Source organism: Centropristis striata, chromosome 18, assembly GCF_030273125.1.
Source record: "Centropristis striata isolate RG_2023a ecotype Rhode Island chromosome 18, C.striata_1.0, whole genome shotgun sequence".
NCBI classification, from domain to species: Eukaryota; Metazoa; Chordata; class Actinopteri; order Perciformes; family Serranidae; genus Centropristis; species Centropristis striata.
Window position 1 is genome coordinate 23,052,418 of NC_081534.1, and position 19,614 is coordinate 23,072,031.

A 19,614-nucleotide genomic window follows, 5' to 3' on the forward strand; every position below is an offset into this window, starting at 1 on the left:
TATATTTTTACCCATTTCCATGAAATGATTGTAAAAACGGAATTTATTCTTGACAGACAAAGTGTACATCTTCTCAAACTTTTATTAATCTCTTCCAAATATATCACAATGAAAATAAAACCACAATTAACAGGAGAATTGTGTCTGAAAACACAATTATTCCAACTTTATGGGCGACCATCCCAGTTTTTATCCAACTTTTCCTTCCTCCCCTATGAGCTTCATTACATCCGTGTGTGCATTTACACCTATAGAGAGTTGTTTTTGCACCATAATGGGTGCACACCGATTTTGGTGTGAAGTGAATAATCATTTGAACAATACGAAGCTCCTCTGTGGCCTCTTTGCAATCTGGCAAAGTAACAACTGCTACCACCACCCGTCCTTACCTCCAGTCTTTAAAAGCTCAAAACAGGCAGTTTGGCTGCTAAGTGAAAAGCTTCTAAATCCACCTGCAACCAGCTGAGCCCACTGTTGACTGTGTGTGATGGGAGATGCAGGTGCAGGAGCTTAAAAAAAAACAAAAAACAAGGAAACAAAAACAAGAAAAGTCCTCTTACCGCCATGATGTGGAGCAGAACGGCCCCCCTCTTACGTTCATCATTGGTGAAAAGGTCATCGGGGAACTCGTGTACCGCTGAGGAGAGAGGAAATGTCACGGTCACCACACATCAGCAGCGTGACAGCGAGGTACATGTCCCCGACCCACCCTGAGAGGGCCGCGTGACATCGTGATGGGTGACGGCCTCGGGACGAGCGGGCCTGGGGAGCCCTGTTGGTTCAGCACTGAATCAGTTTAGTCTTGGTACCTTTCTCCACTTCATGTTCCATCTCTACCTGATATTGCAAAAAACAGGGGCACTGCAGCCAGGTAGGGTCAAATGCAAATTAAATAGCAGCCTGTGATCATCATCCAAAAAAAAAAAAAAAAAAAAAAAGCGGGAACTCAGACATCAAGGGCCTCTAAACACTTTTTGAAAATCAGCCTGCCAGTATGACACACCACTCGGCAACCAATGACTTCATACCTATTCATGGAAGGGAAAAAAGGAAGAAAAAAAGAGAAGAACAGACAACCATCACGTCTCCTCGGCTATATTAGGAGCCTGAAGTCATACAGAATTAAAGCAAGCAGGCAGAAAAACCTCCCATGCTGAGGACTCGTCATCCATCATCCAGAGCTCCAGCTGGAACACAGTGTGATCATGGTAGCACCACACGGCTCACATCTCCGCGGTGCACCTGGGTGGAGACAGAAGCTGGCCGTCTCCCTGACAGGACCCGGCGTGTGTGGAGAGCGGCCTCTGTCCGACCCGTTCCCGCTCCCGTTGGGCCCCGAGCTGCAGGCTAACATCTTGTCTCTCCTTGTAACAGGCCGGAAACATAACTAGCGTATTGCTTACACAAGCTACTGCTAGCTCTTAGCTACGGTTAGCCTGACTGCAGGCAGGAGAAACTATCCAGCTGAAGAGAAACAAACAGGTCTGCAGTCCTGTTAGCAGCTCTGTGAGGCATGACGGTGCTTTGAGCTACATGCTAACATCACAGAGTACATTTATGCTTATGTACTGTACACAAGTACAAATATGAGGCAATTGTACTTCAATGTTTCCATTCCACAGCAGTTTATACTACTACACCACCATTTCAGTTGGACTTCTCACTCCACTAAATGTATTTAAAAGCCTTAGTTACTTTATAGATTTGGGTTATAAATAGAAAATATAACATGATATATTATACAATTTCACAAAAGTTCTGACAAATTAAATCTATTGTGAGAATTTGTGAATCCTTTGTACAGTTTTCAATTGAATATATGCCACAAAGAGTTTATTTTATGGTCAAACTGATAAACTTTCATTTTTGTAATATAAACTCTGAATTTAATGCATTCTGCTTCATTTATTTTACACAGTCTTTACTTTTTGGAACAAAAGGTTGTAGGTTTAGCAGCCCAATATTAAAGTTACACATTAATGCATCAATAATTGTAATCTAGTGTGATATGCTGTATTATACTGAAATGGTCTATTCTGCATGACTACTTGTACTTTGGTACTTAAAGTTTATATTCATGTTCATACTATTGTATTTGAGTAAGATTTTGAATGCATGACTTTTACTTGTAGTATTTCTACTGTAGTATTGGTACTTTTACTTCTTCCACCACTGCTCAAAAGAGTAAGTTTTTATCATCTGTTGCATCTGTTTTACAAACTCACCAGGGTTTTAAATTCCATTATTTATGTGGTGGAATTTTGTCAGTGTGATGGATTTATTGCCGTTCATTTCCTTCATAGAGACTATATAAAATAAGTGAAGGTAGCTGTCATGACATCATGCACTGGTTTTTGGACTACTGTGGTTTTTTGGAACCAGAAGTGACCATGTTTGAAAAAAAAAAAAAAAAAGAAGAAAAGGGCGAATCTGACTGAAATCCAGAGAACACTAGGCTGCTCACAAAGTTAGCTTCCAAATTTCTGGATAAACCCAAAACTTGGGTTGCATACTGCCTATGTCCCAACTTTTTTGGAATCAGGGTTATACATGGAAAAAATGATAATTGAAGTCAGTAGGATTCATCTTCTATGCAAAATTAATGTCAGACTTTCAAAGCAATCCATCCAATATGTGTTCAGATATTTACATCTGGATCAAATTGGTGGACTGACCAACGTTGCAATCCCTAAATGCCACCAACAGGTTACATAATAATCAAATAGACTGGACTGCTTTACTATTGTACCGCTCATGCATAGTACTGTTCGAAAAACAAATGAGAAAGCAGGATAACACTGTTTACAACTGCACACAAAGGCAAGATTTGGGCCCTTGTCACATATGGACTCGTGAAGTGGAACAGTGCTCACCTGAGACTTCTCCTGCATCTGTCCCAGCCTCACGTCGCCTGTTTTCATGATATCCGACGGTGTGCACACATGACTGAATCAGCGCAGCGTTTGGAACACTGCACAGGCAAATCAAAACACGATGTAGTGCGAGCCCACTTAATCGACTGCATGCATCCTGGATTTCACTCAATTACATCACACGTATATGGTAATGTGGTACATTTTGTATCTCCGTATGTCATCTAACACATTATCTCTGCCAGGAAGAGCATTGTAGTATCTTTGCTCTGTTGCTGTGGGACACAAATTAATCCAGTTTTGATTTGTGGGAGTTTTTAGTGGCTCACTGCAGCAATAACGCTGTCTTCATGACGCTTAAATGCAACTGATTAGAGGAGAAATTCATGATAAAAAAGAGAAAGGTATGAGGAATGTGTTTATGACCTTAAAATACAAAGAGAAAGTGAGAACACCTGGCTGACATTGGAGTCTCACGTCAACATTGACTGTGGCGGGCCGGCTTTAGCTCATTTCATTTCTGACAGGTTTATGTGCTGAACCAAACGTGTCGGAAAGCTTTCGGCCTCAAGCGAAGGCGCAATCAATTACAGGATTTGTCAGCTGTGCCCTCAAAGGTGACTGAAAACAAACTGATGCCAATACAGTAGGCTAAACTCCTGCTGATACCTCATGGAAAAACATCCCCACAAACCATACATTACTCCAGCTACGGAAGGAAAGCAGAAAAGGTATGAATTTCCCTGCTGTTGGAGCCTTTTCACCTCCTGTTTCTATGTTCTGCCGCTCTGCCATTAATCAATAATTAAATACCATTGCCACCCATGTTCTTTAGTTACATGTTCAGCCCCTCGCCGCTCTATACAATCAGATCTCAGGTAAAAATAGGTGATCACAAAAGTGCCTCAGTGGGGAGATGAGGGACAGGCAGGGGTCGCCTCCTCGTCCCTGTAAACACTCGACTAGACAGCGTCTACGGGCTTCGTCTGCGTCTCCTCGCTGCAGAGGTCGAACCGGACGTGAACATGCTTCCACGGGCGTTTCCCCCACACAAGGACAGGACGCGACGGGGATGGGACTTGGATGGGACAGGACGTACACACACACGGGAGCCGGGGCAACACACAGATTGCTTAAGTGATGCATCTCAAATGAGGCCCATAAATAGAATCATAAATAATATGGCGTGCAGTTAAATTAGGTGTCATTTGCAAAGGAATTGAGGAGATAAACTGCAGAAGGCACAACATTAGGCTTTGCGAATGCATTTTCTGCAGAAATTAGTTGACAGACTTTCAAATCAATTTTTAATAACTTATTAGGCAAAAGTAAACATGCATATGCAGCTTCATAAATGCAAAAGGGTTTGAGGTATTCTTCTTATCAATGCAATCTGTTGATTATACTTGATTTAATAGATTTTTTTGTTCTGTATCGGGTAAAAAAAAAAAAAATACTGAAAATTGTCTTTCATATTTTTTAGCCCAATGTGCCATCCTTGAATGCTTGTTTTGCCAAAAAATATAGGGTTTTTTTTATTAATCAAAAAATATGTCAGTCAATTCAAGTTGATTGTTTCAGCTCTAAAAATAGTGTTCTTGCTTTTCAGCATTTTATTTAAATATATCATGAATATTTAACATTTTTCCATCTTTGTAAGATATTGCTTTGCTTTAGACTGATATGCACATGTGCACTTTTCAATGGATACGTTAAAGGCTAAATTTATCCTTAAGTACAACAATCAATCTACTGAGAACCCTTAAATCAAATGCACTTTAAAGTAGAAGTGATAGACAAAGATATAGGATGTTAAAAGTACTAAAATGTAGAATAAAGTAAATCAGAATGGTCAACAGAAAAATGTTGATAAAATCAAAAAATGGTACAGACTTGAACTAAATGTCAAACGTCCGGTAGGTTTATTATTTCACGCCAGATATTCTGAATCTTCAGGTAAATGTTTAAGGTGGTGAATAAAGGGTGTTGAGCTGAACAAAGGTTTTGCGATGTACAAATGTGAAAAAACAAACTTTTATCCATCCTGCTGTGTTTGCGTGGGACTGCTGTCTTTTTTGGAGGCAACAAGGGAGCGAGAGCGTGAACGAGGGATGGGCAGGAGGCACAAAACAAGTCCTCTTCAGAAGCCGAGCTACAAAAATCTATAAATAAATCCTGGATTCTCTGTTTGGACACCTGACTGTGGCGCTTATGCAAGAAAATACTGGCAACACTTCTGTTCATCTGTTTCCCCAACCCTTTCCTTCTCATCCTAATCAACCCCAGAAGTCAATAAGTCCAGAGTTCTCACGAGTAGTGATGGGAGATGCAGCGCTGCCATTACTTCCTTAAAGGCATAGTATGCAGGAAATGTTTATTGTCTGGAAAGAAAACATTAAATCTCCTCCAGAAAAGTGAAAGCAATCCCCAAATTTACTCTCCTTTTGAAAAGAGCTTGGTTTTTGCTACTTTAGCATTTTGTTATGCATATTGTCTTCCATTTTTTACTTTCACCCTAACCCAGCAAAAGTGAATACAGACGGAGAAGCCGGTCATGGAAACACTAATTTGCAGATGCATTATTAGTCTGGAATCTCTCCATTCATTTTCAATTTCCAAGTGTAGAGTCTTTAGATTATACCTCTGGATAGACCTACAACCAATCAGAGAAATGAAACGTGTGACATAGTGCTGAGCAACACATGGAAGGTACAGTACTTTGTCAGTTTTCAAGCAGGAGAAATATGGTGGCCTGGTCACAAAAAGTGTACCAGCAGTGTATAAAATCTGCCCCAGAGATAGTGACCAGTTATATCTGTCAAAGCAACTGAAACATTTTTTATTTATTTTTTTTATTTAAGTCCAAAATCCTGCATAGCATAAAAGGTTTAAGTTTGGACTGTTAGGGACTGTGTGAAAATTGTTAGAAGCCCAAAAAAAAAAAAAAAAAAAAAAAAAAAATTGTTGTATGACTTTTGACAGACAAGAAGAGAAGGGTTTTTTTTTCCTCTTTAAAGAAAATTATTCTTGGGAGGGCCTCATTTTTAAAGAGTGAAACAACTTATAGTCCCGTCTCCATTCCCAGCAATTTTCACACAGTCCCCGAGACTCAATATCGTCGGGGGGCTGCACAGTTAAAAAAATATTGAATTGCAATTATTTTGACTGATATTGCAATACAATACAATTTGTAGGCCGGGACATCACTGCAGCACCACTATACTTATTTCAGAACGACACTATACATCTATAAATGACCATGCATGTTTAACCTTTGAGAAACTTTGATATTGCACTGACATATTGCAGTTTCTATGAAATTCAAATCAGTCGACCAGCTTCAATATCAGATTCTAGCTTTTAGTCAATGTACTATAAGTGCACACGTCCTTGGAATAGTTGTAAAACTGCTACATAACAAGTTAATTCTAATTAATTCTAAGTTCAGTTATATAAAAGATTGAATAATTGTTTGATACATGTTAAGTTTTACATATATTCACAGACAGACGCCACTTTAAAGTCTCTTAATGTTCAGAAATCCTCAGACGACCTTAATTTATTGACGTATTAAATCCAGAGCATGCCAGTGATTCTTTACATTTGTGCAATTATTATTCCATAATCTGGTAATAGTCAGGATATTATGGTGCCGTTACATAATGGAGCTCAGTATCGAGTGCCGTCTGTTGTCCCGGAGATACTGGCAGGACTCGACACGGAGCCACGCAAAGAATATGCTGATAGTTTGATCGCTCTGATAGAGAAAAACACAATTCTATTATACATTAAAAGAGCCAAATACAATTATTATGATACGAGCAGGATGTTCTGGCGGAGTTCCCGGTGCTACCTTCTGTCACCGACCCACAGACCAGCCAGGTCATTAACACAATGCAGTTGACACTCCAGTACAGTAGTCGAGAGACTCTTCAGGGGAGAATGATTCCTCTGGGTCGTTATTAGTCCATTAGATAATTAGCTCGCTCCGGCAGACATCAGTGAGCTGAGCATGGCATGACTCGACGGTGACTGACATGTAAACATGACTCCGTCACGAGTCGCCTTCCTGGAAAAAAAATCTGAGCACAGAAACAATAAGTTCTGCGCCGAGCACGGGTTAAAAACACACGTTTATCCCCTTGTTAGGTCGATACTTTCACATGCTCAAACATCACATGTACGATCGCTCTCACATGTTCACGGGAGCACTTAAACACATGCAATTTCACCTGCATGAGCACACTCGCATACCTATTACATGTCTACTTTTAGCATGAATTCCCCTCAGCCTTTATGTGGCCGTGTGCAGGGGAGTGAGCCGTCAGGCTGCTGAAAGGGGCCAAGCTGGTGGACCAGAAGAGTCCTGGTTCAATAACCTAAAGGGGACGCCTCTGCGAGACGTATGCATTCAGCTGTGTACAGGAGAAATAGGTAAACGGCTCCCTCAGGGTGACATATGGATCGGCTGCAACAAAGAGAAAGCAGAGCTGCCTCACTGCTGCGACTTTATGCCTTTAAAAAGGGACAGTTCACAAAAAAAAAACATGTTTTTTTCTCCTAATGGTGCCATCAATCAGACTAAATCATTTTGGTGTGGGTGCGGGAGATACTGGCCGATACGGTTGGGCATTTGTAGCTTTATTTTGTATTCATTTTCTTTGTTTGCTGGTGAATGTGTCATAAATGTCTGGTACTGCATTGAAAAGACTTAAGCTTACAATAAAATGTGTTATTTTATATTTATTTATACAAATTTACTTTGGAAATCTTTGTTCCAGGCCTAAAAATGCTGCCATTTGTCAAGCTAGGGTCAGAAAAATGACACGTGATCTTTACCTTTAAACCTGGAGAAATGTCAATTTTATACGTACATTACATAGTGCAAATCTAAATATATGCTACAATCATTGTACAGGAATTTTGTTTTATTTTTTGTGTCAGTAACTTAAACTTTCAATCCAAATCCTCACATAAAGAATAATGTATAGACACTCGTGTAGTTTTTGTAACCAAAACATGAACAGGCCAAGTAATGACCAATGGCTTAAGGAAATGTCTGCTTGCTTTTCAGGAGTAAAGATAGCATACTGTATATGGTGAAGGGTAAACAAGACATTTCACTTTAGATTCTGTTGAAGTAATGCAAGTGAAAAACTGGCTAATGAGGGGAACTCTGGGTAATTTACTTTGCTCTGTATGCATGTAGGGTGGTGGTGTGAGATATCTAATTGGCTTTTGGCACTGTGTTTCATCTAAAATATGTCCCAAATGCATTCCGTCTTATTGGATCATTAAAATAAAAAATAAAAAGTACAGAAAAAAAGTAATTGTTTGTGTTGTGCTTTTGTGACTTTTTATAGATGTCTTTCCTATTCATTAAAATCATTTTAATATATATTTATTCTTAATATATTTGTTTTTTGCTTGAAATGTTTCCTTCTATATATTAAAACTGTTTTAACACAAATTTATTTTAATGCATTTGTTTTTTTAATGCGTGAGATGTTTTCTCGTTAAATTATTTTTTATATATTATTCTAAATACATTGGTTTTTAGCTTGAAACGTTTTCTTCCATTTATTAAAATTTAAATATATATGTATGATAAATATATTTGTCGTTTTTTGCTTAAGATCTTTTCTTCCATTTTTAAAAAATATTTTAATATACATTTATGATCAATATATTTGTTGTTTTTTTGCTAGAGATCTTTCCTTTCAAAATTGATTTACTTTAATATATTTTTCTGTAACTTTCTCCTACATTTCTTGTTTGAGATAATTTCAACATATTGTTGGAACATAGAAATCAATGAGCACAAGTTCCTTCTAGCCTCAGTTGTAATTAAAAGTAGTAGCCAAAAGCATGACATAATGAAAATGTACTAGTAGCAAATGGGTTGCAAATCTGAAGCAGAACAGAATGTGAATGAGTGAATACATAAAGAGGTCAGGCGTGTTTGAACTGCGCAGCGTGGAAAGTGCTCTGTGCAGGTGCTCGTGCCTGCCCCCCCCTCCCTCCGACGTATTGTTCCACCGTTGGCATGCAAGCGAGAAGCAAAGCGAGGTCAGTTTCCATTATGCACAGCAGCATAATCCCCGCTTGTGTAATTCCCTTTTAAAAAGCCTCCTTCTGGTGTTTCCCTGGAGTTGACGAACCTGCATTCCAGCGTGGACGGGCCCGCCACCCGCTGGCAGATTTACCCCTCGCGCTGCTGCCAAATTTCCTGCCTGCTCCAGAAAAAAAACCCTCAGAAGTCCATCCACTCGTTACCGTCAAATCTTGCCTTTTGTTTCCACACATTAACACTGCGAGCATCTTCAGGTTGATGCCGCTTCCACTTTGGTTGCAGTCACCTCCAGCTCCTCCTCATCCACGCCACCAACATGCAACATGTGCGCCCCCAGCCCGTGAGCAGATTACAGCCATATCTAAAACCACTACAATCAAATCCCACCGGATTAAATCATAGTACAAACCGAGCCATACTAAAACCTTTCCTTTGTTGCTCACTTGTACTTTTTTTTTTTTTTTTTTTTTTTTAAACAATGCTGCCGTCGTCTACTTCTACCAGGCCAATTATGCCACTCAAGTGGGAGTTTTCTATATACGGTATTAGCAGCATCTTTATTAAAAGAAAATTATTCCTCCCACAGAACATTAGCCACGGTGCTCTGCCCCCTCTCCAATTTTCTTTGCTCCACAGTTGGCATCAGTCAGTCCTACGCTGGGGGAATATAATCTAATATTCTCTGTCCCCAAGTAAACCTCAAGTCAAACAAACCCCCTGTGATCGCACAGCCTCGTGTACGTTTAAGTGAAAAAGCAAACAGTGTATTGGCTGCGTTCATCATGGGACTGCGACTGGAGGCATCTCAACGGGTGGCATGACTCAAGGTCTGCATGTGACGGTTAAATAAAGAGCATCCAGAGGTTGTATCAGCCCCTTGCAGTGTGATTTAGCCGTTACTAGTCTACAAGCATGCATTGCAATCAAGCAGGAGCTCAAAAAAAAAAAAAGAAAAAAAAAAGAAAAACCACTTTGGACAGCACCTTGTGTTTTCCAGGAGTTATTACTGAAAGGCCAATAAAAGAGGCACTTATGATGAATGGCTGCCTGAGCAGCACAAGTCTCCGGACAAGCAAAACAACATTAGCACCCCGTGAACCAGGAGAAAGGGCTCCCTCGCTGATCACAGAAATAATGATGAGGAAAAGGCAGAGACACCAAAGCTGGCTGAGTGTAATCTATGCAGCCCACAAACAGCGGCTTAATTAAACCGAGCTTCAGATGTTGCACACGCTCAGCATAAAACGAAAAGCCTCCAATAATAATTCTCGTCCAAATCGAGCCGGGGTCCGTGCGCGGTTAGTGCTTCTTCCCCCGGAGGCGTGCAGACCGGCGCCGTCGCTGGCCCACTGCTGGATCATCAGTTCTGGACAAACAACTGCACGGGGGGAATCGGGACAAAACGTATGGATCTGTGCTGCAAACATGCTGCTCACTTATTGTCAGAGTTGGGAACCAAGACGTCTATTCAGCTCTTGGGAAATGTGTAGACGGTAAACAAGTTTGTCATCCGAGAAAGATTTGACTTTTTCCTCTGCAGACCATGACTATCCGTTCTGATTCATACTGCCTCGACTCCCTGATGGGAGTTTGTTTCATTAGCAATAATTCGCCCTGACAAGTGCAACATGAACAATAAGTTAATTGTAGTCAGTCAGACTGTCGGTCAGATGCGGAGACAAGCGTTTCAAATGATTTATGTAAGCTTTAGAAAGCTGCCGTTGCTTTCCTCGATATGTGTTGATCTGCTGGTGTCGAGTTTCCTGAATCTCTAAGTACAGAGATGTTGAGTGCACAGCTAGGCTGAGTGACTGAGAATAAGGCCTTCAATCTGCAAAATGTGACCATTTTTCTCGTCCATGAATCAGTTATTTTGAAACGTGCGATTTTATCTTAGCAAAATTGATCTTGTTGCAGAACATTTCTACAATTAAGTGCCATTTTCTTGATTAATGCAGTGATTTTACTTATCTTGACACAAGACACTACTTACCCTCATTTCTACTTCAAAATCCTCAACCCTTGTGCATCCCTTCATAAAAATGTCCAAAAAACTGCCAGAATTTTTTTCTTCCACTATCACCAAGTTTTAACTTAAGTCCTGATCATAACTACCAAATATTTTTTAATTTGAAATATGTTAATTTTTTTATTTACCCTTAAAATGCCAGCTTGTTTGTACATAATGACAGTCTTGTTTCTATTTATGAATATACTTTGTGTATACTAAATGCCAGGGGGAATTTTTCATTTCATTTCACAGTCTGGGATAGAAAACAGATAGCAAAGCATAATCACCAGATAGCAATCTGGTGCCACAACACTGACTTCGATGCATTGGATCCAACACTGCAGTGCTCCATGAAAACTGCAGCAATAACTTTCATGGAAACCAGGAAAATTGCGTGAATTTGCCCTATAGGACAAGCTTGAGGCAGAAGATAATAAAGCCAGGGCTCTAGATTAAAAATCTGATCTAATAAAATGCATGATTTTATGCTCTAAAGACTGTGGTGTCAATAATTGTGGTTTTAATGGGTTTCAATGGAACATTTTGTCCTGAAGGATCTAAGTGTCTATATTTTGGTCCCAAAGTATATTATGGCTTTGTGGAGAAAAATAAAAGGAAAATTTGCCAAAATTTATTTGGTAAGCATTAACACAGCCAAAATTATTTAAAAAATGTTAAAAAAAAAGTCCCGTTATGCGCATTTGATGTGATAAGTCTAAAAATCCACCGAGAACAAGTGCAACTTTTTCAAGAGAACTTGGCCAAGAAGTCTTTGACTCATTAAAGTGCTGTTTTGCAGATTATCGCAGGTTATATTGTAAACATAGAATACTTTATAGCTGTGCAACACATTACATATATCACAAAGATGCAGTCAGAGCCACTCATACTGCCCACACTTGGTCAAACCGGTCGAGGCGCCTGAAATCTGCATCTATGACAGGATTATTCACGAGACCAAGATTCAAGAACAAAGAGTCATATGATCAGCAGTGACGAGGCAGAGCAGTGGTTGGATCACAGAAAGGCAGAGTAGAGCCGAAGAGAAATGTGTGGAATGTGAAGTACAGTCTGGTGCCTCCGGTGCAGGGGACATTTGAATGGAAAAAGAAAAAAGGTAATCCTGCAGGATTAGGAGAGAAACTTAAAAGCACATAATCTTGTCATTTGGTGGTCATTTCAAAAAAGGACTCCACTGTGATTCAGAACTATTCCGACCTTTTTAAGGTCAAAATTTCTTTCTCAAAGTCAGGGAAGTGTAAAAAATGTTTGTTTATATCTAAAATAGCCGGTTACAGCACCGATGACTCATTTAACCCTGAGCGGTTCTGCCTGCTGTGACCAGTAATGAAGTCATATCCAGTTAGTCCTTACTGGGTCACTTGTGATGCTGCAAAAAAAAAAGGGTGATTTTTTAAATTACCTTCTAAATTGTCTGTGCCCTGGTGTCATTCTTCCAAACACAAATATGAATACAGCTGAGTTGCACCTTATTTAGCAAAAATAATTATTCTCATGGATTAAAAATCCTCTGTGTCATATACATTTTATGACTTTAGATTTAAAGCAGGCAGTCCATAAACGCTGCACAGCCAATTAATATCACTGAGTTTATAAATTCATCATGAAATGTTACCTATCACACTAAACGTCCCTCTGAGTCACGCTCGACCACAGAAAGCTCAAATGAACCGGTGCTTGTAAAACACAGGTCAATTCAAATTACATTGCTGGTACATTTGAATCAATAATATCATTTTTTTTAAAAGCCGTCTTTAATGTTTTTCGCAGCCTGATGCAGACGTCAGCAATGTCAGAGGAGCTGTCAGCATACAGTCCGCTATAACTAATTATAAAGAATGCTGCTTCCTTTAAGTGTACCAAAGATGCTGTAACACAATCAATATCTGACCCTTTTAATAGCCCTCTCAGTGCTTATTGCAGCACAAGTGATCTAAACAGAGTCAGAACAATAGAGGCCCAGTGAGGAGGGGAATTAAAGCAGCAGATCAGGTCCCACAAGTGTTGGCTGTTACTTGGATTTTTTCCCCCTAAAACGTTATTGATGTCCGCTTAAATAGAGTTACCCAAAAGTTTTAAGTGCATTTAATCTTCAACATCATTACATCTTTTAAGAAAATACATAATTATTGCATTTAAGAAGAATTTCCTGGCTTAAAATGAGGAAATATTTACTATATAAATCAGCTACGGAAGCCCATATGAGACATTATTAAAATGAAAATGTAAATTTAGCCGTCTGTGAAGTAGGGATGAGCAATTACCCCATTATCTGCATCTGTTTAACCAACTTAATGATCTGTATCTGTACTTGGAATGGGTTTAAACAGGAAGTGGGTGTGGATTAAACCTGAGGTGGGCGGAGAATAACTTTAGGGTGATACTTTGAGCCTAAATTAAAAAAAAAATTAAAAAAAACTTAATCTAAAGTTATAGACACTGCAGGTGAATATGATAATTTTCTAATTTATAGATATCACAATGAAACTTCCCCAGTTTGTTATTCACATTAAGACAATATTTTTCTGTATTACAAGTTTTATGTTTAGGTATGGAATTTAGGTGTACACTCATTAAATATGCGCTAATCTGCATATATTTCCAGGACATAAATCTGAAATTGAGATTTATGAGAAAAAAACAATTGAGAAAAACAGCCCTTTAAAAGGTTTTTATACATTCTTAATGGAAATGACTATTTGAAGACAACATATTAATTCACAGCAACAACAACATAGAACATGTAAAAGACATAATATTGTGCAGGAGAGAAGATTGGAGAAATCTACAAAATATAATAAAATATACACCTAAATGTTTGTTTTAGATGTTTTCTTGTCACATGCTATGGGAGAAAAATAGTCCAAAACCTTAAAAATTGACCAATGCATGAAAATTGTTTATGTTTTTGCCTGTATTGTCTCGCCTTAAATGAAGACCAGGGCCAATCAGAGTTACGGCTGCAAGACGATTATTAGACAAAAGAAAGAAAATAGCTGTTACACTTCGTGGCTTGTTTGGGTGGTTGTGATTGGATTGTTGAAGGTTTTGGACTTAAACTGTGAGACGCATGAATGACCTCCTGACGGGCGGGCTGTAATGTAATTCTACATCTGAAAGACGCATTTTACTCACATGATTCTTGTAAGAAGTACCTTTGTTTCATCAGAGTAGCCGGCTTAACCTTACTATGTAGCCGACACATGCAGCAGCATTAACATTAATCTGTCCACCTGGTGAGTGCAAGTCAGTTGTCTGTTTACTTATAGCTTAACTTGCTCTTTAACAGTGCAATCATTTAAATAACACCATATTTCTACATATGTTGTGTGTTGACTTTTATATCCTTCATATTTTCTATTTAAGATGCTGTTAAACTGAAGTACTTTCCTTAATCTAGATCTACAGTCATGCTAAAAAATATTAGACCACCCTTGTTTTCTTCATATAACATTGTTAAATGCAACGCCTGGTACATCTAAAAAGGTACATTTGTTTGGACAAACAATGATAACAAAAATAGCTCATAAGAGTTCAATTTAAGAGCTGATATCTAGCCATTTTCCATATTTTCTTGATAATGATTTTGGTTATCATCAAGAAAACCATGGAAAATGTCTAGATATCAGCTCTTAAATTAAACTCTTATGAGCTATTTTTGTTGTTGTCATTATATGTGTACAAACAAATTAAAATGAACATTTTAATGAAAATTGAAGAAAAAGGGTGATCTAATCATTTTTTCCATGACTGTATATTTTAGTACTTTGTTTCTAATGCACCAATACACCACAGCAAGTTCCTTGTATGTGAAAACCTACTCGAAACAATGAACTCAAAGGCACTAAAACAGTCATTTAATCCATGGCGAGTCAAGAAAGAAGCTAATAAGTGGATCTTTAGTCTTATAGCATACCTGGATCTGAACAGTTCTTCTCTGTTTCGTTGTCTGATACTGAAGCCATTAGCCGTCTCCCCCAGTGATCAGGGTTCGGATGTCCCTCCACCAGCATGCCATGGCCTGCAACACAAAACAAAAACAGCTTTACTCATTTATGCAACACGAATAAAAGTATCATAAGCAGTGTGCAGCACGTTAAGGCTAAAGAGCTCCTGAATGGTTCTAAAAAGCTTTTATTTTGCTGCAGGGAAACCTTGAAACTCCATTTTGCACATTATAAAAAAGAAAAAAAAAAAAATCACATCTAACATGGCCGCTGTAGCACAGAGAGTATGTTCCATGACCCAAAACATCCATGACGATGGTCATTAATCCAAACAAGGTTGCTTTTCTTTAATCCCTTAAAAGTTTTCATTGATGTAGATATGACATTTTCATCCAGCAGCGGCGGCAATAACACATCAACATGCAGCTGCTGTGCCATTATGTTTTCGGGTGGGAGAGTGGGAGGAGGAGCGGACAAGTTTCATTTTTCATTAAACTGCTCTTAAGCCTCCATAATGAGGACATAAAAACACTGCCGTCCCAAATCTATTATGTAAAATCATACAGACGAGGGCTGAGCGGCGTTTGAAACTCGCAGTTTTTCTGAAAATATCACTGATGTCGGATTGACAAGTGGCAACTTGCTGCCGGATGATTAAGCAGCAGATCACAAGGGAACACCCTACAGACAGACGGTTTTTATTTTTACACAAGTTTTTTTAAGACTACCTCTGTCTGGCTTCGGGTTGTGGCTTACACAGGGGTTGTGAAAGACTTTGTAGCAGCCGTCTCACATGATGTCAGTGTTTGTAAATGTCTCCTGACCATGTGAATAAGTCCGTATGATCAGTCAGTCTCAGGAGGTTAATTCTCCTTCTGGTGACGAGTTTGTGGAAGTAATTCTTAAAGGCGAATGAGACAACGACTGCTTTCTAACACTGACCAAAAATAAAAAATCTAGGAACATTTTACTGCTGAAATGTTTAGAGAATAAAGTAAAGCTAGACCAGTTACTCTACAGATATAAGCTTAATGCAGATATCAGTGTCGTGTATGCATCAGCTGAGCAGTAATTTGGGGCTGCAACTAATCTAAACTAATTGTTTAATCTGCTTAATCTGCTTATTTTCTCAATTTGTTGATTAATCGTAAGTAGAGCCCGACTGATATGGGATGTATGAGATCAATACTGATTTTAGAGGGGAAACTTTAACCGATTACCAATATGGCAGCCGTAACATATTTTCTTATAAACACAATTTTAAAAAAATATAGAATATTTAATTAGTCATTATTCATTGTACGTGCACTTATATTGTATATAGAAATGAATTTGAAAATAGCATTAAAAACCAAAACATTATTGTACGTTCAGCATCACTCAATTGAGTATTTTTTTTAAAAACAAATGAAAATAAAATAAAAACAGCGATCAGACAAAGCAAACACAGATACCGAAAGGTCAAAGTGGCCAATGTCGGCTGAGAAAGTTAGCAAACGGATAAATCTATCAGGTTCTAGTCATACAGTTTATAAAATGTCAGAAAATAGTTGGAAATGTCCTGGACCATTATTAAAGGCACAGGGTGACATCATCAAATTGCTTGGTTTTTTTTCTGACCAACAGCCCAAAAACTAAAAGATTTTCAGTTTAGTATCATAAAAGATGGAGAAAATCTTCACGTTTTACAAGTTAAAACTAGGGAATATGTGCTGATTTTAATAGATTAAATACTTTCCATACTAATCAATTTGAGGTGCAACATGATTCTTAAATGAGTCTCAGCAATCAACTATCTCCAGAATTGCATATTGTACCTTTAAATCAACTTATAGTTCAAGCCCTAGTTTGAAGTAAAACCTCTTGCAGTCACTTGCAGACTGCTGACAAAAGATAAATACAACATTATCACCTTAAAGTTGTTTGGTGAATCTGAGCAGCTGGAGTCTTCCACCTGACTAATTCATTTTTTGACACAGTTTCCCACCTAGCAGTTTTTTCTCGACTCGTGTACCTGGACCTGAAGGTATTTTAGTGTACTGACACAGAAATTACTTCATTAAATGGCTTTTTAATCCAGTACAGTTGGACAGCCTGACGATCAGCAGGCGCTGGACAAACAGATTGTACACGAGGCGACTGCAGCTGCTTCCCACAGCTCTCCAATCCAAAAAAACAAACCCTCCAGTCATCACACCAACCTGTTCCTCCTCACTAACCAGCTCACTTTCACTTCTCTCACTGCCTCTGGTCTGTTTGTGTGTTTGTTTGCTTCATTGTGGGTCTCATTGCTGGAATAAAATCCAGTGTGAGGCCAGAGGAGAGCGTGTGGACACTGTGCCAAGAGAAGATCACTTTGGTCATAGATAACAATGAAACAGTCATGTGTGGAGCACATGGGCTGAACAAATAACTGAGCATGGTGACATTTACATTATTTGGTGACTGGGATGACAGTCCATCTAAATGCAATTTAACCGTGCTGTTAAAGAATCACTTGACCAAAACTATGAAATCGTCCATTTGAGGATCTATGATGTTTCCTGGAAGACAACTGTGTGTGTGTGTGTGTGTGTGTGTGTGTGTGTGTGAGAACATGAGCCGCTGATCGTTCTGCATGCTGCCTGCCAAGCATCTGAAAAGGACTAACAATGAAGACGTGATTCTGTCAGTACTTGTGAGCAGGCTTCTGGGGGTAAAATAAGAGGCTGCAGTCTGTTGTGGGCATGACTCACGTTGATTAAATAGTCTTTTTTTTTCATGTTCAATGACCAGGTTTTTGGTGTTTTGAGGAATTTGGGGAGGTTTTGATTGCCTCTGATTAACATTTGTGGGATTGTCAGCAGGAAATCTTAAAAATGTCAGATTTTCAGTGGAGTTTGGTGGAACTCGAGCCAAAAATCACTTGATTTAGCTTGTCGAACGTAAAGTAAATAACATTTCCACAAAACATTTGCTTTTTACAGGTTCAAAAATGAGAAGACGTCCATCCATCTTTAGCTTTATACATTTAATACTTCGGCTGCTTGTCATACAAATACATTTCTACATTTGGTGGTCATTTTGGAGAAGTTGTGATACACATTTTGACATTTAAATTTAAAATATAAAGTACAGTCGTGATATGTTGTGGCTCTCCATCTTTTTGCGTTTGCTGGGGTCAAAAGGTCAGTATCTTTAGTGACTGACAGTAACGGTGCAATATTTTGGTTGTTTGTTAATTTTTTAGCTCATTTTTCCAACCGAAAATGCCAAATATTGTCCATTTCTAGCCTCTTTAGTGAATATTTGTTCGGTGTTTTTTTTGGATCGTTAATCAAAAAGAAAAGAATTTGAGGATATCACCAGAAGCTCCAAGACGTCAAACATTCCACTGTTTTCTGATGTTTTTTTGGTTCTCAGATTAAATCAATATCACCATTAGACACAGCCCTGTGTGACAAAAACTTTAAATTGCTCAGCAATGGTGAATGTTTACATTCTGCATATATATGTATATTGCATTCTGATAGCTTGGATTTTTTTTAAGTGCAGTTGTACGAGGTTCTTATCCATAGTCACTGTTTTACCTACAGTAGATGGTGGAGTACCACCACAGAAGCTAAGTAATGTACTGCTGTGTATGTGGGCTGCAGCTAAACAGATTTTAGCCACCCACTAAAAAAGTATCAGTTGAACTCTATATGTTTCTGCCACTTAACATTGTCACCAGACAGCCCTTTCTGATGCAGTTATCTGAGCTCTCTTCAAAGCCACCAGACTCCATTGACAAAAACATTAATTTTACCTTGCAGAACACAAGAGTTGCTGATCAACCACTGCCTCATTCTGTGACTTTATGTGTGACTTGAGAATCTAAACTAACCTTTTAGAAACACCAAAGTGACACAATAACTAAACTGAACAATTGAGCCAGTGATCGACCAAAAGCTTCCATGTTATGCAAATCTGTAAAATTACTGTTTTTGTCAATGGAGATTGGTGACTCAATACAGCATAGACTACTTCAGTTCCCACAATGTAAACTTAACCGGGGTTCTCTGACAGCAAGGTAAAGCATTGGAAAATATCCAAATTATTTATTTTATAGGTGGCTGAAGTACATTTTGCTACTGCCCCCATCCACAGCTTAGCTTCTGTGTAGATACTCCTGCCTGCTTCTCCAAACTGGACTACACTGACTATGGATAAGTACCTCATACAACACCACTTCAATAAACCCCAACTACTGCTTTAATGTTGCTCTATAGATAAGCACGTCTTGGTTTACACATAGTAATAAGGCCAACCTGAAATTCTGGCAGCTACATTAAAGAGACACTAAATCTACTTTGGAGCAGAAACAAAGGAGTGAGCTCAAACAGGATACAAAAAAAAAAAAAAAAGAGGCCGCGAGTGAGAACACTTCTATCAGACTATATAGAGTAGCAGAGAGAGTGCAAGCAACAATAGCACAGTGGTAATGTCATCCTCTGGCTGTCCAATCAGCTCAGCAGGGAGATGGACCAAGGACAACCATCCATCAATCCGTCTGTGCAGAAAGACTCTCTCCTGATACCAGTATTCACCTTCCTGTTGCCCCTACCCCACCCCCCACGGCCATCACCGTCAGCCTGCTGCAGCTACCTGTCAGAGCTCAACCCTGCCCTGCTTCAAAAAAAAAGAAAAGAAAAAACACCTGTTCTAGTC

The 19,614-nt window shown here is 38.8% G+C and overlaps 1 protein-coding gene across 2 annotated transcripts in view; it reads right to left on the reverse strand.

The window, feature by feature from the left end:
• slc24a4b (solute carrier family 24 member 4b) overlaps positions 1 to 19,614 on the reverse strand; it is a 46,534-nt gene that overhangs the window by 24,155 nt on the left and 2,765 nt on the right. For both annotated transcript variants that reach the window (XM_059355985.1, XM_059355984.1), the window contains exons 2-3: positions 14,895 to 14,999; positions 561 to 637 (exon numbers count right to left, since the gene is read on the reverse strand). In XM_059355985.1, the coding sequence (XP_059211968.1) occupies positions 561 to 637; positions 14,895 to 14,999 (182 nt within the window). The remainder of the gene's footprint in view (positions 1 to 560; positions 638 to 14,894; positions 15,000 to 19,614) is intronic.